Source organism: Lampetra fluviatilis, chromosome 33 (assembly GCF_964198595.1).
Source record: "Lampetra fluviatilis chromosome 33, kcLamFluv1.1, whole genome shotgun sequence".
Lineage (NCBI taxonomy): Eukaryota > Metazoa > Chordata > Hyperoartia > Petromyzontiformes > Petromyzontidae > Lampetra > Lampetra fluviatilis.
The window spans coordinates 2,312,891-2,337,312 of record NC_136307.1 but is presented as its reverse complement, the minus strand read 5'-3'; the positions used below and the strand labels follow the sequence as shown (position 1 = coordinate 2,337,312).

At 49.2% G+C, this 24,422-nt stretch overlaps 3 protein-coding genes across 8 annotated transcripts in view; 2 read left to right on the top strand and 1 right to left on the bottom strand.

The window, feature by feature from the left end:
* LOC144943931 (fibulin-5-like) overlaps window positions 1-24,422 on the top strand; it is a 610,861-nt gene that overhangs the window by 115,190 nt on the left and 471,249 nt on the right. The window lies entirely within an intron of this gene.
* MACROD1 (mono-ADP ribosylhydrolase 1) overlaps window positions 1-24,422 on the bottom strand; it is a 198,500-nt gene that overhangs the window by 112,448 nt on the left and 61,630 nt on the right. The gene's annotated exons all lie outside the window — the stretch shown is intronic.
* LOC144944114 (leucine-rich repeat transmembrane protein FLRT2-like) lies at window positions 1,594-17,652 on the top strand. Its single transcript, XM_078872190.1, has 2 exons — window positions 1,594-2,260; window positions 15,244-17,652. Exon 2 carries the CDS (start codon window positions 15,298-15,300, stop codon window positions 17,263-17,265), a length of 1,968 nt encoding a protein of 655 aa, XP_078728316.1. The 5' UTR covers window positions 1,594-2,260; window positions 15,244-15,297; the 3' UTR covers window positions 17,266-17,652.

Sequence of the window (24,422 nt, the reverse complement as noted above, 5' to 3'; positions counted from 1 at the left end):
ACTGCTCCAGTAAAATTACTGTAGCGGGTGTTGCCTCGTATACTGACGTCTAATGGAAGCTCATGGAAGCCAAGTAGGCTTCACCCAGGTTTGTACAGGTTTACGACGGTACAATTTACGATGACCCACATTTACGACTTTTATATAACGCCACACCGTGGATCGATTTACGACGCATCTTCCGACACGACCGCCAACACATTTGGACCAAGTCCGTCTAAGCAAAAAAAAACACTCTTATGGATAATATTGGTCGCGAAAGTCTAAGTGTTAAGCAGGAACGCCAATTGCCAATGTGTTATGGTCCTTTTATCGGCCGTATCTAACAGGAGTTTAAGAAGCTAAACATCCACAAGAAAGGCTCGAGAATAACAAAAGCTCCACGCCAAGTCACTTCGGGAAACCAGACAGACTTGGTCCAAATGTGTTGGCGGTCGTGTCGGGAAGCTGTGTCGTAAATCGATCCACGGAGTGGCGTTATATGAAAGTGGTTAAATGTGGATCATCGTAAATTGTATCGTCGTAAACTTGTACAAACCAGGGTTAGATCGCGTAAATATTTACGCGATCTAACAAAAAAAACACTCTTATTGATGACGTTCCTGCTGTTTCTACTGCCTATGGGAAAAATAGGGGTCCCATTTAGGACGATCCGACGGACGAGGTTACCAGGAACGCACTGTGACTTCGTGAGAGCGGGGAACCGCCTGCAGGTTCTTGGATGGGTGAACGTCAGGCACGGCCACGTTGTTGTGGGCAAGAGACTGGGAGCTGTGGCCAGGAGATGGCAGTGTTGAGTGTTACTCCTCTCTTATGCAGGGGGGGGGGTCAAAAACACCCATCAATGACATTGGCCAAACATCCCAATAATGTAGAGCCCTCCTGAAAACAACCGTTTTGAGATATAGTTGGGCTGTCCTGGGAAAATGATTGCCGTCATAATTATTATTGTTTTACAAAGCAAGGTAGCGCTGTGATTTGTTACACATGTATGACGGGAGACCAGGAAACTATAGGTAACTTTGTGACGTTATTAAGTTTACAATGTAGCGGTCAATAACTTTATTGGATTTTGGCTGTACCTCTGACAAACAGCAGCACATTGCCTTTCACCCATCGCAGCAGAAGGCAATCTCGGGTCATTCCTCACAGAACTCATTGGGTAGCTGTGTACACCAAACAACGAGGGCAGATATGTACTTAATAATATCTGTAAACGCACACCGATATCTTTACCAAGTGAAAAATAACTACATCAGACTACTTGGACGAGTTCCGCAAGTGAGCATCTAATAAAAAAAAATCCGTGTACACAAATGTGTCATAGCCAGAAAACACACCCAAATGCCTCTATCTTAGCAGGTGCTCGTGGTCATGCGGAGACATTCAGGTCGGTTAAGTTATCAAATGGCAGGGTATAAAAATCTGTGTCATTGGGATTGTAAGCTCATAAAAAAAAAAATTCCAGTGCAGCCATACAAAACACATTCACACCAAAGCACAAAGCCATCCGTATATACATTGCAAGAGTGCCGAGAGCATTTGCCGATACTTTTAATGTAAAAAAGGGGTGTAGCCAGAGAATGTCAATCACGTCCCGCGCTCTCCCGCCCCTGCACATCCCAGGAGGAGAGAAGGGCGTGGACTGCCCACCCTCAATTTATCGCACGCTCCAACGCCGCCGCAGCCACAAGCCACCCGCCGCCGTCGCAGGCACGAGCGTTTTAGCGCACGCACATTCACACACCGCCACCACGCTGCTGCCTGCTACCATCGCAGCAGTCCACTACTTTCCTACCCGTCCGCCTGCCCGCCCACGCATCTGTCCGTCCGTCCGCCCGCCCGCCCACCCACCGCGGAAGTTGGCGGGGAGGAGAATCTTCAAGCCAAACAACGAGACAGAGGGTCTGAGCTGAACGAGCTGAACGGCCCAGAGGGCGGACGCCTGCATCTCAAGAGCCGGCGATGAACGCCCGATTGCGGTAGCGGACGTCCGACGTTTCGAGACGACGCGGCGACCACCCCCCACCGCCGCCGCCGCGAGCCTTGCCGGCGGGAAACCCACAACTCTTGGCTTCTGCGGGAAAACAAAAAACCCAAGCGCGGGCCGATGTGTGCGCTCGAAGTCGGACGGGGCCGATGAACGCCCTGAGAAAGTGCGCTGCGCTGGATCGTCCGAGGCGAGCCATGCTGGAGTAAGAGAGGCGCGCGCTGGCCGGCACCGGCCTGCCCCGAACCCGCTCCCACCCCGTGTAAAGTGGTAAGTGCCTCGTTTGAACTGTCAACACTTACTCATCTGGCCCAGTGGCAGCCAGAATGACCCCCCACCGCCGCCCCCGATAGAAACCCTTGGCAGCTTCGCTTGCCATTAAGCGACACCCGGGCACTTTGATGCCGTGCGATGGGCAGTTTGCGCTCAAGTTTACAATTAAGAGTGGCTCGCGTTTTTTTGTTATTGAGGTCTTCCTTGTTTTGATGAAGCTGTGCTGCTATTTGTTTAAAAAAAAATCACCTTCAGCTTCATGGGGATATCCGACGATGCTGTCGCTCGGTCGCAAAGAGGAGCATGCAGGGAATTCTAAATCTCGCTAAACCTGCTCTCGTAAGCATATTAAAATAGTAAAAAAAAACACGTAGCAACCTCGAAAATCCACCTATGTACACCGTACACGCACTACAACAGTGACGCGTCCGAGCTGAGAAGCGGTCCCCTTTTTTCCGCCGGTCGAACTGCGACGTCTTCGAAATGTTCTTCCCAAGGCTGCGTGCCGAACGCGACGCTTCGTTACGCGTGCGGCAAGCGAGCGGCAGCGGCGGCGGAGAGGGAGCCGCACTTGAGTGCCGAGTGTGCCCAAGGCCCCAAACAAGAACGCGAGCAAATAAAAATAACAAACCTCGTCTCTCGACACGCGAGTGCGCGTTCCTTCCATCGCAAAACCTCTTATCCCCTGGAGTTTGTAATGACTTGGTTGGATAGTGAAATAACACGCGTTTATTTTACTTTAAAGCCAAGGTACAACTTGCGCAGACAAATCAAACGCGCTGAATGTCAGTAAAAGAAATAACCTGCTTTTTGACATTGCATGAATGTCAATGATTTTAGTAGAAAATAAAATATCCCAAGTGCTGAGATCACTGGACTCACGATCAGACGGATGAGAGTTGAACTCCTGGTTGGGTTGTTCATTCAACCAATCATCCTCCTAAGGTTGTTAAAATGTATGCCACTTTGTAGAAAGTCAAATGGTGGTTCATCACATGCCCTGGGCGGGAGGTGGCCGATGAATATGAGCGCAGCTCCATTGCTCATTCAAAGTGGGGAGACTTTGACTTGAGTTGACTTCAAATACATATATATAGCAGGCATAATTACACATTGAAAGTGCACATCGAGAAAAAAACTGGTGTAAACGTATTACGACTTCCACTCACAAAAACACGATTCAAACGGCGAGGCATATATAAAAGAAGGAATCAGACACCCTCCAATACAAATCCTTCATCCTAAACTAAGCTGGAATAACCCTTAAATCCTCAACTCATGGTCCTCGGTGGGGTCTGTTCTCCCCCCACCCCCCGCGGGTTCCTCATCCCGTCCATCGTTCTCAATGCCCGGTTTCACTTCTTTAATCCCACGCTATGGTCTAAATAAATGCGTAGTCCTATTTCAGGCGGCCGCAAGCCGTGGCACTAAGCCTGTGATCCTGCTGGTCAGGGGAGGAGATAGCAACGCAAGAGATATCGGGGGACAATTTAGGCATGTACAGAGATAAATAATACATTAAAAAAGTTGTAAATGGTCTCAATCACACATGCATGTGTGTGTATGTAGGCCGACTCTACCTCAAATGAGTACCTGGTGCAGTGTGTAACATATCGCCACTGGGGAGACAAAGGCGGTTGGGCGTGGTGTTGGCCATCCACCCCCTCGTGTGCCGTACCGGCCTTCATAAGTGCTCGCTTACAGCACTTGCCCCGACAGTCTGTTTAGGGTTTACAGGGGATCTTTGTCTTGAATGTAAACACACACAAAGATCCACCCTACATCCATGGACTGTTGGGGAAAATGTTGTGAGTGAATACTTACGAAGGTAGGCACAGCACACAAGGAAGTGGTGTGGACAGTACCCACAGCGGGCAGCCTTTGTCTCCCCAGTGCTGATAGTTACACACCACACCAGGCACTTATTAAGGCGGAGTTGACTTAGAGGAGTGCCAGCACCGGCTCAGATATTCGCCACTCCATATTAACCGTGTTCGGGAATCAAACTTGGCCCGCCGGATTCACGGTACAGCATCATAATAACCACAACGCGACCACACCACATGCGTACACACACGTGCGCACACAGACACACGCGTGCGGATGCAGACACACGCGTGCGGACGCAGACACACGCGTGCGGACGCACACACACGCGCACGCACACACAAGCATACATACACACAAACACGCGTGCGCACACTCACACGAGCGCGCGCACACACACACCTGCAGGCAGCCTGTGATAGGGAGATCCTTTAGGATGGAATTGAATAACAGGCGAAGGTTTTATCAGCGTTTGGCAGCGAGCCTCCCTGGAGCCAGCGGGTCTCCGAAGGGGTCAACGCCAGCCAAGGCGAAGGCATTAGCAGTTAATGAAGCACACGACGGTCACGCGGCAAAGGCGAACCCCGCGAGCGGATAAAGCGCTCGCCGCTGCTGCCACCGCATTTCCGCGGCGGAACAGAGGGCAGGGGAATCGTTCGCAGCACACACGTGCGGATTTAGCGCCGAGCGACAATTACAAAACGTCCGAGGCAGACACGGCCGCCGCCTTAATTCATTTAAATGATAATGTGCGTTGTGCGATGACTGACGCGCTGCACGTGCGCGGTAATTGCCTCCTGCTCGGGCGCGTTGTGTGCTCTCTGCAGCATTACGGCGGCGTTACAAAACCGTACGGACACTACCGCCACACGACGAATTCGCAAAGTGAGGCCCCCCCCCCCAACCCCGAGCTGATGGAATTACAGCAAAAATAACCTACGAACTCATATGGCCATGATACGGTAAACGTAACCTTTTATTTTTCGGTAGAATTGTACCCTCCTGAGTTTCGCACAAAATCTGCGGCCGGCGGTGCTCATGCGGGGAAGATTTAAATTGACGGACTCAACACAGCATGCTTTGCATGTCAGGATGATAAGAAATCCGTGTAGCAGTTTTCCCCCTTGCTAGGACTCATCAGGACGGTACAGACGTGCGGGTCCACTGCCACCGTGCGTGCACGAGCAGTAACATAAATCGCGACGAAAAACCCAAACCGAAAACAATGAAAAAAAACGAATTGTGAGAAGTCTTGTGTCTATTTGTGCTCCCTTCTTCCTTTGTGGTTATGATTCAGCATCCACAGAGAGCTTATATTTGGGAAGCCCAGCGTGTGAATGTATTTATTGAGCAATCTGTACTCGCATTAGAACGCGGTGTATTCAGCACACTCCTGGACATGCAATTACGACTGCTTACAACCCTGCATATCTCTGCTCTATCTTTGTGTTTGCTACGAATGGAAAATTGTACCGTGAGCCCGTGCACCAGTCTATCGAGTCACACGTCGGTAAACTTACATAGCCCTATGCCATCTGCAGGAAGCAAGTGGGAAGCATGCTGTAGTGACGACGGCTGACTTTACCTACTGAGGTACGGATTCGACATTAACAAAAAGCACACGATGTAAGTGCCATTAGCAAAATATCCCGATGCTGAAAAATGCACCTGCTAATTACTTGATTGAGATTGCATGCAGCAGTATCTCCCCTCTACTGCAAAACACTTCATGTGGCCCTTATGAAAGAGTCTTAAAACTCTTGCCTGGCTAAACAAGCATAATTATTAGAATAATTATGACAATAGACAGCTGTGATCGTTACAACTATTCAATGGGTAGGTGTTCGCCACGAAGCCTCTTCCCACACAGAAGACGGCGTAAACCCAACAGCTGCCACCCAAGTGAATTCCCGCAAGCGGACGTGAACCTACTGAGAATTTCCCACGGCGAAACGAAACATTACTAAATGTAGAACTGCCACGAGCAACGAAGGATGCAGAGATGTAGAGGCAAGCCTTAAAAAGCAGTTGTAGTTCCTCTTAAATGAGCTCTCGCCCAATTAGATAATGTACACTGAACCTCATCGCAGCATTAAACTAGTGTGCAAAATATTTCTTCGGGAATAGATTTTTGTTGAAAAAAATCGGCGACGCTTCCGATGGATAATGTAATCTTGCCCAAAATGTCATCTTGGCAATGTGCAAAGTAGATTTGTCCACAAAGTAACGGCTCGTGCGTTTGTACTGCGTCACACAAATCTCTGTGCTCTCTGTGAGCCAAAAGCAACGTTACGCAGTGCCGAGTCTCGATCGTATGCAACACATGCAACCTGAATCGTGAATAAAATCTCACTTGCGAATTTAAGACGGTGTAATAATAACCACCAATTTAAATTTAAAAACCCACGTCTTTTAATGAAGTCATTCAAATATCTATACGTGGCCGAGTTTTGTGTACTTTATTGAAAGTAAAAACACAAATATACTACAGGTACAGGAATGCAAATATCAATAAATTTTACAAAATGTAATTTTCTTGTCACTGTGGCCAAATAAACAATGTTAAATTAAATATCCAACAAACGCAATTTACGTGAAGACTATCTTGGAATCCAGCTGACAAGCTAATTAAGCGAGGAGATGGTCGAATCTCAAAAACTACGTAAATAATTCAACCTCAAGGTAACTTATTAATAGGCAAGTACATTAAGCAGCAGGTTTCACTATGGACCATTCAATTATAAGATACAGCATATTACATTAATGGAGGATGGGGGGTTTACTGCACAGCTTTCAATTGCACCCACCTTTCGTTCCATGACCAAGGTATATTTATTTACCATTGTCGTTTACAGCTATTTGTGAAGTTCTGTTGGATTTCAATAATAAAGAAGTTTTCAAGTTTGCGGAATGTGTGAATGTCTGTGTGTGTGTGGAGACTTGTCGGGAGCAGTGGTGTAGCGCTTAGCGGGGCTGCGCTATGAACCTGACCACACAAATTCGATTCCCGCTCACGGTCAACGCCAGTGACGATTACCTGAACCGGTCCTGGGCCTTTCCTAGCTCGACTCCGCCTCCAATGAGTACCTGGTGCCGTGTGTAAACATCGCCACTGGGGAGACAAAGGCGGCCGGGCGTGGTGTTGTCCACCCACTCCGTCCGTGTGCCGCGCCGGCCTTCACAGGTGCTCGCTAATATCACTTGCCCCAACAGTCTCTTAAGGCTATCCGGGGGATCTTTGTCTTTGTGGAGACTTAACAGTTCCACCCCAGGGGTAGGACGAGAGAGTCCTTTACAATCCACACTTGAAGATGAATACCCCCCCGTCATTTAGAAACCGCAGACCAATTTGTTACAGAGCAACCTGAAGTTAGCAAAAAAGGGTGTCTACAATTGTATTGGAAAGGCCACGAGGAGTAGCGACATTTGGCAGCAGCAGTTAGTCGTGCTGAGTTCTGGCTGACGACAAATTCCAGCCTGCAGCATAGACATTTTTACCGTACCCTTTTTAGCCTATTTGACAAAAACGTGACCGTTTAACGAGCGAGTGTGTGTGTGCCTTGCAACAGGTATCCATTTGGTGTTTGAATTACCTTAACACCCTCCCACATTAGCTACAAAAAACATCCCCGTTATATTGTAACCAAATTCGACTGCATCTGAGCACGCCTCTGACGCACATGATAGACCAGGGCCACCGCTCCCACCTCCCCTCAATGATTTGTTGGGTCAGGCTTGAAAGTAGGCCACAAGTCCCATAAGTAGATTCAGCACATACGACAGCGATTGTTAGAAAGTTTAACTGAAATTGTCAGCACATACAGGTGAACGTCACGGTTCAGCTCTCATGCATTTGCGATTCAACACGCGGATCCGATTCTACAATTTATTATTTGTTTCGATATATAAGCACCGATAGGGCCCGCGGAATAGTGGGTACGTCATGATGAATGTAGTGGCCACTAGTGGCTGCGTGGGCGCCCGTATATACACATCACATACATACAAACAAACGAATCGTGCGCATACACACAGACAATTCAAACCATATATCGTGAGTTTCCTGAATGGATATCGATCAATACATTGATGCGTCGCTGAAAATACGGCGGAAATTATAAGCAGTACAGCATAGAGTATGTACTTACACTATAAACACAACTGTGTCATTTGCGTAACACAGGATTGGCGATCTTCTTGGTTCTTTCGGTAAAGTCACGTAGAATGGAAATAATAAAATAATAAAAATAAACCAATAAAATAATTCTCAGAGTCAGACTCTGTCTTCTCGACAGACCTGTTCTCCACCTGAGGACGGCTGCTTGCGTTGTGGCCGAAACGTCGTGAGAATTATTTTATTGTTTTATTTTTATCATTTTATTATTTCCATTATACGTGACTTTACCGAAAGAACCAAGAAGATGAATCGCTGCAGTCACGAAAGCTTTAAATAGAAGGATTGGCGATGTTTCAATGGCAACATTTTTGCACATCTGCTCGTAAATGTCCAAAGCAGGTGCTCGGGTTTGGCAACAGCAGACCCAAGGAGACAGCATTCAATGTGCTCATAAAATACTGCAGAACGAGATAACTGGCAGTAAATCCCAGTAATAGCTCGGTGATTAAGGCACAAAAACGCCTATTACTTGTGGGTAGACGAAACGTTTTAACCTCAATATATACGACAACAACCAATTATGGAAGCTGTGTGTTTGCTCTAAGTTTGCGTAATGTCCTACGGTTGTAAAAAAAAGATGCACGTTACTTATATTGTACGTGTTTTTTTTATATTTTCATCTCTTACGCGACTCCTTTAAATTTATCAAGCTGCGATGCATGTTCACATTTGCGCTACTTCTGCGGACGTTCTTTACATTTTCGACGATGCAGCAGTGGGGGGGCCTGTGAATTATTATTATCATCTTTGAAATGCTTCACATCGCCGTCAGACAGTACTGTATACCATGTCAAATAAAATAATGTGTTTGAATTCCAAGAGTTGGCAAAAACGGTGGATAATAAGCACGTTCTTTCAAAAACTGGAATTTGGTGACTTGGCTAAAAAAAAACATGACATCTTATTTCAACTTACTTTTTGAACAATTGTCAGTCGTGTAGAGTATTAAGGAGTACCCGTGTGAGTCTCAAGACTCTTCCAAGCCCTCAAATCGGGATGTTTGTGCCAATTCCTTTGCACTGCGGAATCAAAACTGGAGCGTTGTACCGTCCCGCGTGGGAGCGAGCGAACAGACCGTGGCTCCAAGCAGCCTCCTCGCACAGCCGGGCAGATCCAAACAAAAATCATTCTCCACGCTGCCACCTCCTGGCCATCTCGGCAGACCAGATGGTTCCCGCGAGTCAACTCGGGGAATCTGTAGCGATCGACCGACTGTGTGCGTATGCGCGTTGAACTTCTTTCGCACCGTACATCATCAAACCGTGCCCATCGGGGGGGGGGGGAGGGGGTGTGTGTACGTATGCCGAACCTTCTTTCGCACCGAACGTAGCCAACCCGTGCCCATCGGAGACGTGAAGGTAGGACAATAAACTGAACATAAAAAAGCATTTCTAGAGCAATGAGTTTGCAATCTCGATCTAAAGTGCACTACTCCCAGTCGCTTCCTAATATTGGACGCCCAAAGGTGCAAGACCCAAGGACTCCTTGCAAACAAAAATTGCGAAAACGATTGCTTCCACTTACGATCTAATATACTCCCCTTGACATGAAGCCTTTACAACACCCCCCCACCCACCAGGTCTTCAGAGAAAAAGTAAACCCAGAGGTCAGAGGGCCGAACTAGCATCGCTGAACTTCTGGGCTGGGATGCAGCCCATGATGAAACTGGGTTCCCTGGCACTCGAACATTGAAACTGACGTTCTTCAGCCCGGTCAACAACGACTATAAAGACAAAGATCCCCCGTATAGCCTTAACAGACTACTGGGGCAAGCGTTGTTGGTGAACACCTATGAAGGCTGGCACGGCACACGAGGGGGGTGGGGGTGGCCAGTACCACGCCCGGGCCGCCTTTGTCTCCCCAGTGGAAATGTTTACACATCGTACCAGGTACTCATATTTGAGGCCGAGTCGATCTAGGGGGAGGCCCACAACCGATTCAAATAATCGTCACCGTCGTTAGCCGGGAGCGTAACTTGGAACGCCGGGTTCGTAGCGCAGCGTGCTAACCGCTGCACCACCGCTCTCCTGTAACATTAAACTGACATCAACAACAACGACCACACACACAAAGAGACACAAATCCCATCGCAATAAAAATTCGGTTGAGCGATTAATGTACAGGATATACATTCCAGTTCTGAGAATTAGAAATAGTGGTTTGAGACCATGGCAGACTGAATGCAAAAGCGTAAACCCTCACTGTGCACAGATCAAGGGGCTCTGACTCTAAGGGAAGTCTTGCCAAAGACATCCTCTGCAAACATTCTCTCACTCAGGCAGTCGTATTGCACCGACAGATCTCCACGTTTCTCCCGACACGATTTCGACAGAGCACATTTGGGATTTATGGATGTACGTAGTTAGCCAACCGTGCTGATCGGGATAAGTTTGGAACAAAGACTTGACTACGTACACATCTATCAATATATTCACATATCTATATAACTGGGGGAAAATACATTATTGGTGCATATAAACTACATTTACTCTTAGCTACTGCATGTAATTATTGCTTGGAGCGTGTGAAATGGTCGTATTACCATTGCCATTCAAAACAGCCTGTTCCTTATGTCAACAAATACATCGTTTTGCATAAGCGCTTGGGGCATGGCAGCCAATTAGTGTAGACTGCACACACACACATACATTCATTGCTGATCCATAAACCAACGAAATAGCCACGACACAAAAAAGGCAACGTTGGACATTTGGCAACAAGCAATGGTGCATTGAGGGATAAACGGTCGCAGTAAAGTGGCTGTACAATGCCACAATTTAAGGAAAACCCCGTCTGCTGGCATCACGGCCAAGATTTGGCAAACTACCTTCAATTGTTCGATGGACGAATTCTATCATTTTGGAGATCAGCTTCGAAGGACCCCTCCCTCCCCCACTGAGGTTGATGGCAACAGTTGATGGGTTCTGACAAATGGTATTCACACAACGACCGTAAATGTACAATTACAGTTGTATCCAAACTGAAATATGCGCAATTTCAATAGAAACGTGGTCACAGTTTGACCTCTAACAAGCTCATCCGTACAGAATCTGACATCCTTATTTGCCCATCCCTCTCGAATCTAAATACGCAGCAAAAAAACATAACCCTGTGGACTATGATTGCAGGTTAATATCATGTTTTTTTTTAAATCAACAAATTTGCATGAAGTCACTTTTTTGACTGAAGGTGTCATGAACACGAGGCTATATTTGCGTCCGTAAGCATGTTTCCCTTCCAGGCACATTAGCAACGGCACACGGATGCAGTGAGCACAACACGCACGCAGCAGCAGCAGCCGATTAGGCACAAGCATTATGCAAATCCAATTACAAAACAATCATTCCTCAATATTGGTCTCTTCAGGATTGTAAGCCATCTCATCAAGTGACCCACACACCCCCTATCAATCTCTATTTGATGACTGCGGGTTACGGAGTTGGTACATTTGAACAATGTCGTTTATAGGCATTGCTTATCATGTGGAGGTTTGTGGGAAAACACTGCCTGCAGCAAACCCACCCCCCATACGGCGGAATACACTGAACAATCCGCAAAGACAAGTTCACACAAACCCACTTACTGCACTGCCCTTCTGGCAAACTCGCAACCCAGCGGGTTTGCGAGTTTCACAAACGTGTGACATAAGCTGTCGCGGGCTCACCACGCCCTGCCGTGCGAGGGCTCCACACCATTGACAATGCGGGTTGTTCAAAATCAGAAGAAAAAAATACTCGAGGGGGCATCATCCTCATAACCTCTTATTTGTGGGAATTGCGGGCGAGACGGGCCGGCATCGTGCCCAGGAAATGGCTGCACGCGACTGCACGCGACTGCACGCCGGTGTTGATAACGAGGCAAGGGGCGATAGCGATCAATCTTTCTTTTATTAGTGCGTCTACATCCTTGCAACTTTCACTTTGTTTTCCTTTTCTCGCCAACACGAGGGCCCGTGGCCAATATTGCGGCCAATTTTTTTGGGTGTGCATTCCACGTTCAAGTCACTATGATCTGCATCTTTCTCCGCTCGGTCGATAGCGTATTACATTTTATTCAGAGAGCAAGGCAGTGGTGTTTGTGAATGACGATGATGCTCAAGAACTGTCATGTGGTCGCATGCCACTGCCAACACAGCCCCTGATATACGAATTCAAATCACGTAATTTTAATATAGAATGTATACACTGTGTATGGCCCGCTGGGGGAGCCTGTAGCATACATTACACAACTGTGGACGACCCAACAATGAATTTAAACCGAATTTAAATATTTTTTTAAATCGGCTTCTTCTACAACATGGACAAGACGAATGCACGCTGTACAGGGTAGTCCACCACAATGTACGTGATAAAAAAATATGACATCAAATAACATACAAGTGTAGCCCTGACAGATTTGGAGAGCCAAGCCGAGCGAAAAAACATCAACTGCCTACCATTATATTTATATAAAAAAAAACTTTTTCGCATAATACAGCTGTTAAGATGTTAAAAGTTAATTTCATTGGCGATTGGTATAACCATCAGTCTGTTATTCCTCTCTTTATTTATTGAAGCTAAGAGCCTTTTTAATAGGAGACTGAGCTGATATATTCAACATTCGGCTCACCTGCTTTCATTATCTACGTTATATAAAAAGGTCTCATTCAAATTTAAACCCCTTTGCCAACCCACTTCTGGATGACGATCTCCCCCGTACCGTTTGGAACATGGGGGTTGTTCGACCATGCCTCATCCACGCCGTTCGGCGTTCGTTGATGAAGGGGTAGCTAGCGGTGGGTAGCAGGGGACCACAGTTCAGCCATCGCTCGCCACCGATGTTAACCACGGCTGGGAGTCGAACCGAGACCATCGGGATAGCGCAGAGCCAGAGCCACTGTGACGCTGCTCCAGCCACAGTGAATAAATTGTGTATCAAATAAACGCAGTGAATTATGCAATCGGAAGCTGAGCTCAAAGTTTTGCTTGACCCCAAGAGACGTTCATATACAAAGGGGAAGAGACTTCCTAAACGAAAAATGAAGCGGAATTATTTCTGTGAAATGTCACCACTGTTTGAAAGGGTACCACAGGTGAAATATTACTTTTGCAACTTTAATTGGTTCCTTGGTAACGGAATTCAAATTGTATTGCGCGGTGGTAGATAAGCACACGAACCACTAACTCCATCTGTTCACGGTTCAACTCCCGCCACTGCCCGGTTATTTCGGGAGGTTATTATCAAAAAAGCACAATGCATTCTCGAACAAAATTGTATTATTACTCTGGCAATTTCATCGACCAAATTGCTCATTTGGAAGAGAAAATGAGCAGGAATAAGACGGTTTGGAAAGATGAAAATAACACTGACAATGCAACTGAGATTGCCAAAGCAAGTAACAGCACTTGCCCTGATAGCAGAGGGGATCTTTGTTTACACAGATATACACGCGTGCACAAATTCACACGGGGTCAATTGGAGTCGATTCGGTAAATTAAATGAAAACTAAACTGTATTTATTTAACCAGGTCAGCCTCACCGAGCTCGAAAGTTATTTTCCAGAAGCGACCTGGCCACAGACTGCCACCTTCAACCAACAAAGTGGCTTATCACGTGGAAATTTATAGCAGCCAAATATTCTGAATGCACGCCGATTCCAAAAGTAGAGGGAAAAACCAGAGGACCTGGGAGAAACTCCAAATATACAGGCATCAGTCAGGGATCGAACTCACGACCTCCTGCATGCCAGGCGAGGGAGTTAACATCAACACCGCAGCGCCCAATTCATAGGCCCCCCCCCCCCCTACAATAATATTACTAATAATCGGTCTCAAAGACACCTTGTACTCGGATTTTGAACCACAACATGGAGGTTTTCCAATCAATAGGTGGGGGGTGGGGGGGGGACCGAACACCTGTTATCGGGCCCGGCAATCGGCGTCAACCGCTTGCGTAAATAAATAGAAGTTTCAGAAAAACCGAAGCCACGCGAAAACGAGGCCTATTTATTAGCATAGCTCGTGCGAGCTGCCAGTCAAGGAAATAAAACGCGGAGACACCCGACACCACGCGCGCCCCCCGGTTCCACCAACTTAGCGAGTGCAAATTAAGGATTTCACTCCCGCTCTGCAAGCTGGTGAGATGAAGTGCGCTCGCACACGCACGCATCACCGGATTTGCTCGTTACGCCGCGCGTTTCAGTTTTTATGCAATAACTCACGTGCACCAATGCACGCATCACTCTCCCTTTTTCAATTTCACAACGGGCGCCGTGACTTTACTCCGCTCGCACGGCCGGGCAAACATCACACGGACATTAGGGCGTGGAGAGAAGGGTTTACGTTCGGCAATTTACTCTAAAAGCAAATTGCTGGAAACACATGCACTGATTATGGGAGAGCAATTACCGGTAAGCTTATTACTTTTTGAATTAAACTTCCACAAAAAGAAAAATCCCAAGTTTTTATTTTACGACTAAATTACATCGTACGCTACAAAGTGCGTCTTTGTCCATTTTATTACGAGTGATACCATCTGCAGGTGAAATAATATGCTCTCACTTAACATTCCCACACATGTGAATGTTGCCATTTTTATTTCAACGAATTCTGTTTTTTTTTAAGAAAAAAATATTGCCTCCCCCCTCCCCTTATTTTAACCAGGCTACCACAACTGCACTTACAGCAGACGCAGTGTGTGTTTCAAACCGAATTCCTTCAGGGTTCACTCAGGACAGATGCTCACGTGAAGCAGACATAACAAGAATTGGCAATTGCCGCTGAACTTTGTTACCCGACGATGGCGGCTGCTGCTGCGGAGCGGTCGCAGTCCACCGGGCCGAGCACCGTCAACCCGCTCCTCGAGTGGCACCGAGACACGAACCCGACGACTCCGGTGTCTGCGCTGCCTCGGCACGACGCGCAGACACCGGAGCGAGCGGCCCTCTCTGACAGCCTCTCTCTTTCCCCCCCCTCCCTTGCCGTACGTGCGCCTGCAGATCTCCGGACGGCGCTGTAACAGAAACCCCCCCCCCCCCCTCCGCGGGGCGACGATGCGGCGCTGCCACGCGCCGCTGCTGCTGGCGTGCGCCGCGCTGGCGGCCTGCCTGCCGGCGCCCGCTCGCTGCTGCCCATCCACGTGCCGATGCGACCGCGGCTTCGTCTACTGCAACGAGCGCAACCTGACGGCCGTGCCCGCCGCCGACATCCCCGCCGACGCCACGGTCCTCTACCTGCAGAACAACCGCGTGGGCAGCGGCGGGGTGCCCGCGGGCACGCGCGCCCTCCTCTCCGTCACCGTCGTCTACCTCTTTGGCAACCGCCTCGACGATTTCCCGCACCACCTGCCGAGCAGCGTGCGCGAGCTCCACCTGCAGGAGAACAACATCCGCACGGTGTCGCGCCAGGCGCTGGCGAGCGTTCCCGCCCTCGAGAAGCTGCACCTCGACGACAACGCCATTGCCACGGCGGGCATCGAGGCGGGCGCCTTCCGCTACCTGGGCGCTCTCAAGCTGCTCTTCTTCTCGCGCAACCACCTGAGCTCGGTGCCCAACGAGCTGCCCGCCAGCCTGGAGGAGCTGCGCCTGGAGGACAACCGCATCGCCTCCGTGTCCGCCCGAGCATTCCGCTCCATGACCAAGCTCAGGTTCCTGAACCTCGACGGGAACCTCATAGCCGACGACGGCGTGGAGAGCGGCACCTTCCGGGAGCTCGACGAGCTGACGGAGCTTTCGCTGTCCAAGAACTCCCTGCGGGCGCCGCCGCCGCAGCTGCCCGGGACGAGCCTGCGCAAGCTGCTCTTGCACGACAACCAGATAGAGCGCGTGCCGGTCGCGGCGTTCGCACGGCTCGGCAAGCTCTCCCACCTCGACCTGTCGCACAACCAGCTGAGCCGCCTGGCGCCGGGCACCTTCGACGGCCTCGAAGCGGTGCGGCATCTCAACCTCAGGAACAACCCGTGGCGGTGCGACTGCGGCCTCGCCTGGCTGAGGGCCTGGCTAGTGAGGAACAATGTGGCGGCGCGCGGCGCATTGTGCGGAGGCCCCGGCGGCGTCAGGGGCAAAGCCATCAAGGATCTGGAGCCCGGGGATTTTGCGTGCTCGGGACAGACGCCGACCGCGTCGGCCGACGGCGATCCTTCGAACGCGTCCACGAAGAGGTGGTACCAACGGGCAACCGCCAGGCCGGAGAGATTTCCACCCACGGAGATTTCCGGCAAGAGGCTCACCACCGCCAGGCCGGCGGCGTCCACCGCGGTGGTGCCCGACGAGCCGAGGGACCTCGACATCGCCCTCAAAGCCACGTCCCTGAGCAAGGACATCGTCGAGGTCAAGTGGCACGACGCCGTGTCCGTGTCGGCCTACAAGCTGAGCTGGGTGCTGGAGGGGCACGGGCCCGGCGGCGCCGCGGGGGGGGCGACCAAAACCGTGATCCTGTCCGGGGACGTGCGCCTCCACCTGCTCACCGACTTGGTGCCCCTGGCGAACTACCGCGTCTGCCTGGAGCCGATCGACACGGGCAATGGCGAGCGGCAGTACGCCGCCGACGACGGCGCCGTGTGCACCGTCGCCAGGGCAGGCGGGCCCGAGTCGCGCAACGCCAAGGTCACGTCCGGCGGCGACGCGGCCGGCGCCGGAGGGGAGGCGCCCTTCCCGACGGCGGCGATCGTCGGCGGCTCCGTCGCCTTCCTGGTCGCGGCCGTGCTGCTGGGCAGCTTCTGCTGGTACTCGCACAAGACGGGCAAGTACCTGGTGTCGCGGTGGGCTTTCATCCGCTCGCGGCAGAAAGAGGGGGACTACGTCGAGTCGGGCACCAAGAAGGACAACTCCATCCTGGAGATGAGCGAGAGCTCGTACCCGATGGGCGCGGGCAACGACCCGCTGTGTCCGGAGCCCTACGGCATCCACCCGGGCTACTCGGACTGGACCAGTAACATGTACAAGCTGCAGCCGGGACACGGGCCGCAGAACGTGCGCTACATCGAGGAGAGATTGCTGGAAACTCACTTTATTCCCGTATGAGCGCGCGCACGCCCGAGCGGCTCCGCGACATCGATGTGCGTCACGACTATTTATAATAAAGACTACCTGAATATTTAAATGTATTTGCACTTGAGAGATTTCACACGCGGCTGCGATTGGAAACGCTTTGCGTTGGGGGAGGGGGTCGCACGACAGAAAGCGCGGAACGCCAACGCGCGTTTGTGCAGCCACGCCACGCAACGGTGCGTACTTGTATGTACTCGCGACGTCGTCTTGCGGGCATCGAAAGAGGGGACAGCAATGTTTGATACCAAAACAGCACCTCCGATTAGCGCAGTTGGCTACGTACGGTGCGGAAGAAGTTCAACGTACGTGCATACATGAAAACACGTCTAGACGAAGGCACGGATACTGCCAATTACTGATAATTACTGCTCACGCACGCGAAACAATCAAAATATAGACAGGCATAAAAACATGAAAATGTCTATTTCTCAAGTTGCGAAATCTATTCCCGAAAGAAATTGTATACATGTAAATAGTACTTTTTTTTAAGCCACCAACATTAATCATGTTTTACATCTGTAAGCGTACATTTAAGACCATTTCAAAAGGTTGGCAAGGAGTAGACAATCGCTTGGTTTTGCCGTTTGCAAAGTGAAGGCCTCATTTACACGTTCAACAAAACGTACCTTTCGACTAAAACTCCTATTACTATTCTAAAACGGTTTCTCATTCATCCCCCACGAGTTATTAACGCGAAGAGCGATTCCGAATGCCCGCAAGTGTTTACAGTTCATGTCGTTGGGACCTTTTCCCCCCCAAAATTTGACTTCTCTCCCGCCCCCCTCCCCACCTCGCAAATTGTCTCATTAAATAAACCCCAAGGCAGTTTCGTCTCGCCGCAAATAGGGGCTTCGCTTTAACGACCCCTCCCGTCGAGTCCCACAATCAGCACGCTTTTCTGTCATTCCGCAGCGTGTGGAAATGTCTACACAACGATTATGGTTTTTTTGCGGCTGATGCGATGACAAAAGAAACGTTCTAAGGTGTTGCCGTCGATGTGACCGAAGGCAAGGCGCAGCACCGTTCTGTCTTGGTTTAAAAGTGGACAACTCTGGCTGACGCCTGATGATGCTGGTTGTTGTAATTTCAGGCGGAACATCGTACTCGAATTGTAAATGTTGTGGGTTTACTCTCCAACACACTGCTGTGTTATACGAATAACGAATTGGCCACGTTCTGTTTACGTGACAAACCTTACTAATTGGCTGTGTCGGGTGGTGGTGGATTTAACGACACATTTGTAATTTACGCGATCTAATCCAAAAACCTCTATTATTGAAGGTCCTATGACATAATTCGCAAAGAGAGAGAGGGGGGGCGTTTGCCTATTTGGAGCAATGGCCCAAATGTTTTGACTAAATTATGAAATACGGCTGCAATTTTCAGAATGGGAAGATGGTGCACCTCTGCAACGACAGGACAAAACCCCAGAGGCCCCGTCAAGAAATTCCAAAATAATATAAACCACACGATATCAAACGCTCACAGCTTGAGCGGTTGTGAATACTGTCTTTGTAACGACTGTAAAAATGTGCCATTCATTTTAATCGGCTGCCTAGTGGAACAACTGCCGTTTTTGAAATGACTCTTGACAAGTGAGGGCGGACACACCGATAGGCAACCACGGCTGAATGCATTGGAGGATGCAGGTTTCTGTTCTGTTATTTAATTTTTTTGATCCACAGGGATAGAATAATGTAAAACAAAAGCCAAGTAAGCCACCATCCCCCCACCGATATAGAGGCAGGGCGAAACGTGCGAACGTTCGCCGGGCTTGCACAGCCATCAATCACAACGTGGCACTAATTTTATTCATCCCCAGGGGATGATGGGCAGCGTTGAGCCCTGAGCAGAACTTGAACTGGTAATTGTATTGATGTCGAGCGCCCTAACCTCGGTGCCGACAGTGGTCACCCTGTGGAGAGACAGGCCCCCACCGCAGGAATGTGGACAAGGAAGTGACTGGTACCCCAACGTGTCTTGAGTGGGAAACACTTGTCTTGACTTGACTACGGATGCATCGTAGAGTGAACCTGATTGGTCAATGTTTCATTGCTCAGCACAATCCCCGGATATGTTTTTCGTAACTACTTATGACAATGCAAGACAACATAAAACTCAACTTAACTATTTTTTTACTTTACCAGATAAGACTCACTGAGCTATTCGCTCTTTTTCAGAAGCTACCTGGCCACAAGTGATCGATCAACAAACTGGATTATCATGTGGATATTTATAGCAGCCAACTGCTCGAAACGCAGGTTTCTAAATGTGGAGCGAAAAACCGGAGGACCCGGAGAAAAGTCCACGCGCCCACAGAAAGATACAACATACAAACTCCAAATATATAGGCGTCAGGGTCGGGCTTGAACCCACGAACGACCTCCTGTACACCAGGCGAGGTCGTTAACATCCCACCACCGTGGCGGCTATCGGTCGCTGCTGCTCAAAGCACGAAACAAGGTCACGAATCACACCAACTTTCCCGTAAAATTCACCCCATATCCTTCGAGCCCAGTTACCACGCACCCTCCCCCCTGCCCGCCACATTTAGGCCGAAATACAGTCCCACGGGCGTAACTTAACACCGGCGCTGGATTTACACGCTTATCCTTATCATTAGGCTTTGGGGGGGGGGGGGACACAAAAAGATGTAAACGCGCTCACTGGCTCGCACATATCCGGCAAAAGACCACAGACGCCGGACCTTCCGATTGTTGATCGCAGTACGAGGATTTGTGAGAGTTAAAATCAGCGGCTCGCCATGCTTGAGCTTGCACTAGCAACCACCAGCAGCACCACCATCAGACTTGACCGACGGACGTTCGTCCACGTTCGCATCGACAAGAGGTAGAAAATGAAAATAAAAGGCACATTTGTTCCGTGCGAAAAAGGCGATGAATCCACAAGGGATCATGGGGATTCTGGGGCCAATTACGCAGAGTGTAAGTAAAGCCGCATTTATAGGGTCAAATTACGTTTCGCAGCTGGGGTCAAGAGTACATATATACTTGTAACAATGGGCTAAAGTGGATGTATTGTACCAGTTCACACTTTTTGGGATTATCGGCACTGCATGACCACAGCAGAATGCCGATCCTGGAAAACGCCACAATCTGCTTGCAGACACGATTCACGTTTGGCTTTGCGATCTCACAAACTCCCCGTGGGCGTCACGTCTTTTTGCGTGCATGCGCTCTAACTTTGACCGCATTCCCACCAGCACGGCTAGATCCGTTAAGAACAGCTGCTAGCCAATACGCGTTGTAAATAGTGAAACTTGAACCTACCGAGAAGAAGCATTCAAGCTCGCGAACAAACCAACCGCGCGCAATTCAAATGACCACAGCTCGTTTTACACGCGCTCACATGGAGATGAAATTCTGGTCTGTGAATAAGAAAAAAAAAACACAACACAGCAGCCAATTTCAAACGACAGGCGAATTAAGGCTACCCCAGCATAATGCTACCGCACAAAATTACCACTGGCCATTGTCAGCCATTCTCTAGTCACAGCTAGACAAAAGCATCCCATTGCAGATGCCAACACTACAATAATCCCGCTTTGGTTGCCACCATTCCGTCTCTTAATTTCTGCATCCCCTCGTGCAGCTTCGTACGCGGTTGGTCTTTCCTTGTCCGTTTAAGGCTTCGGCCGCGAATGGTGGACGAGGCAGGAGAGCGTTCTCCGGCATCCCCGCGGACGGCAAGTGCTGTGCGCGGCGTTCTCGCTCGCCGCCGCCGCCGGAAGCGATCGAAACCCAGAACGAACTCTCCAGGCGCTGTCGCGTGGCGGGGGCGTACCGTGCGAGGCTTTTCTCAACCGACGCGGTTTTTTCGGGGTCGTACGTCGCAAAATGTTCGTCCGCCCGTTTTTGGTCCACGTGCCGGGGGAGCTTCTCGTCCTCCTCGAGAAGCTCGTGCCGGCAGGTGGAGTGAACCGACGGACGTCGCGCCTAACTATGCACGGAGCAACCCCTGGAAAACGCAACTCGGTTGTTTCACCGATTTATGTTCCGAAAATGTTTTATCCTTGGAGCAAACGTGGCCAACGACGTTACTGCGCTTTCGTTTTGTTGTGGTGTCGATGCGGAACGCGCGCACATTTGTCGAGAACAAATTCCGTGGTGCAAAGGCAGCCGCTGCTGCGAAGCATTTAAGAGGACAAATGCCACGTGGACACGCGATGTACATACTGTACATAGTGTATTTAAAAGATATATCCGATAACGGTTTAAACGTTGAAAGCCATTTTCGCCTTCGGAGAGAAAAATGACGATGCCAAAATTCCAAGATAAGCCAACTCGTAATCCAATTCGCTGAGGCCGCGTCACACGTTGCCCGAGCATTCGGGGCACACAGGGCACTCTGACAAACTGCAACGCTCTCACATCGCCTACAGAGTTGAGAATAAAATTTAAGAAAAAAATAAAAGATGGAAAACATAACGTAGAGTGAGGAGATCGGTTGAAATGACTCAAATCAAAGGCTAATTCCTCTTACCTTCCTGGGAACTCACAGCCCAACGCATTCCCTAACTTTTTGTACTCCCATGTTCATTTGGTGACGTGTTCTGCTTTACACGTTGTGTTTATGCATTCAATGACGTGTGTGTTCAGAATTAGTACACATCCGTGCTCGATGCCATGGCCAGTGTACCAACGGTATTCTAAAGTGACGGTTGTGGGGATAATCTTGGTTTGCTCATTTTAAAAAGAATAAAAAATACTTTTTCAAAAAGGCCGCTTGTCAATCTCACTTTCGGTTCGTCAACGCATTTATAATTATAACTTGACGTTGAAAATGTTCGTTTCAGTGTTTGTGGTTAGTACGCTGCGCTACGAATCCGGTGACCCGAGTTCGATTCCGGCTCGCAGCCAACACAAGTGAGACGATTATCGGAACTGGCCCTGGGCCTCCACTACCTAGGTCGACTCAGCCTCAAATGAGTACCTGGCACGGTGTGTAAATATCGGCAATCGGGAGACAAAAGTGGCCGGGCGTGGTGCTGGCCACCCACCCCCTCGTGTGCCACAGTGCCGACCGTCAAAGGTGCTACTCGCTAACAGCATTGCCCCAAAAGCCCTTACCGTGATGCGGCATCCCGGTAAAAGTGCTTTTGCCACTTGTTCCAGAGGGCGCAGTTCGAATCGAGTGGCAGCGCCCAGTGTAATAACCACGCGCGCGCCGTCTGATTCAGCGGACCTTAAAGATCTCCCTGCGATTAGTCGCAAGAATAAGCCATGGGGGGTACCAGCAGCGTCAGGGTCCAGATTTGAGATATTTGCATAAATTGCTTCATTGGGATGATACGTAACAATCATAGCCCACTACTGGCAGGCGCTACTACCCCAGGTTACTCTCACCTGGGTCGACAAAAAAATCTACCCGAAACTTAGAACCGATCCTCAACATGGGTAGCCAGAAATAAAAATAAACACATGAAGATGCTCCTCTCCTCTCAGTACCAGAGAGAAAATTTCTTTCACACTTTGGCCTAAATCGGACAAGGCATGACCAATGACGCAAGAACAATTTAACGTGTCGTTTAAATTACACGGCATTTATACACGGCACGTTAAAATACACCTACGCTCTGTTGCAACTACAGAGCCGGTCGCTGTCGCAAAGGGAAGTTAAACACACCACGAAATAATTTGGTTGGGTAACTGGCTCAAACGGCAAACTTAATCTATCGGCGCAAGTCATTGCATGACGGTTCCATGGCCCAAATTCCACATTTGAAATTCAAATTGAAAAAAATAATCACCGAACACAAGCAGCAGGTGTTTCTCCAATTAACCAGCCGGATATCGACATTGTACATAACATTCTGAGTTGAACTGGGCAGAAAGCCCAAATATTTAGTAATTAAACACCCAAACAATAAAATATCCACAAACAGTCTCTCCTAGCCACACACCCATCTCCCCACCGACCCACCCACCATAGGCACAAAGAATTTCCACCACCAGCTCAAGGGTGGCACAAGTGAGATCATCATAAGCTTCAATGCTTATGGAGACAATTTCACTTTTGAGATTTGTTTGTGTACAGTGCGTGTGCACCCATTTATGAGATGTATTATTGTTGCAAATTAATATGGAGCCGAATAACAACATTCCATTCATCCCCAAAAACTAGGTGCATTTATTTAATACAACTCGTGAGCTTCCATAAATGGTATTCGACGTGACTCTAGAGCCCTGGGGGAGGTAAGAGGAATATTTTCCTGCATCAGTGGCTTTAAATTTAGCTTTACAGAAAACACAGAAATGTGGCATTTTTCTGATGGCAAATTTACAGATTTGTTTTTGTACATTGCAGTTCAGGCAACGACATTGATGATTACATTAATATTCTTCTAATATCTGGGGTGGAGTGGGCAATGCAGTGGTTGGTGCACTGCGCTATGAACCCACCGACGCAAGTTTAATTCCTGGCCAGGGCTGATATCAGTGGCGAGTTGACATCTGAATCAGTCCTGCACCTCTATTTGCGAGCCCACGCCGCGCCCCCCCGAGACCCGAGTTTTGAGAAAGCACGGGCACAAACGTTGGCACCGTGTTCCCCCGTGGCAGAATGCTTTAAATGGAAACGCCGAAGGCTCCGTGCTAGTATCATCCCCAGCATAACACAATTGCGAGCCAACGAAATACACAAGTAACAATGAGATCGGATTGTATTATCCTACGAGCGGCTATTTAAAAACTTGTTCATTCCAAAGATGCCCCAAGGGAATGGGGCCCAACCGATTTCCTTCCTCTCTATTTAACACGCTCGCTGCCAGCCCCAGAAATACTTGCACTGCAGATGTAGCTATAGGAGCGAACGTTCACTTGCGTGACGGTTGATGGAGGGAAAAAAATTAGTTCCCACTTCACGGGAAGTCAACAGCGATTGTCTTATGATGAGAGTGGCCCTCGCCATGGAAATGTGGAATTTCCCACCGTTGTCAAAGGGCTGCCAAGAGCGGTGTGTACCACCACCCCATTGCTCTTTAGAGCACCATGGCACTTTGACTTTGAAACGTGATAAACTGTAAGTAACTAAGTATTTGCAACTGTCCAATGTTGAATTACAGACCTTTAATCAAGCCACTGCTAGATAACGGCCTCCCCCACAGCACG

Excerpts from the sequence above, each read along its gene's own strand:
- LOC144944114 (XM_078872190.1), top strand. The coding sequence starts at position 15,298 with ATGCGGCGCTGCCACGCGCCGCTGCTGCTGGCGTGCGCCGCGCTGGCG.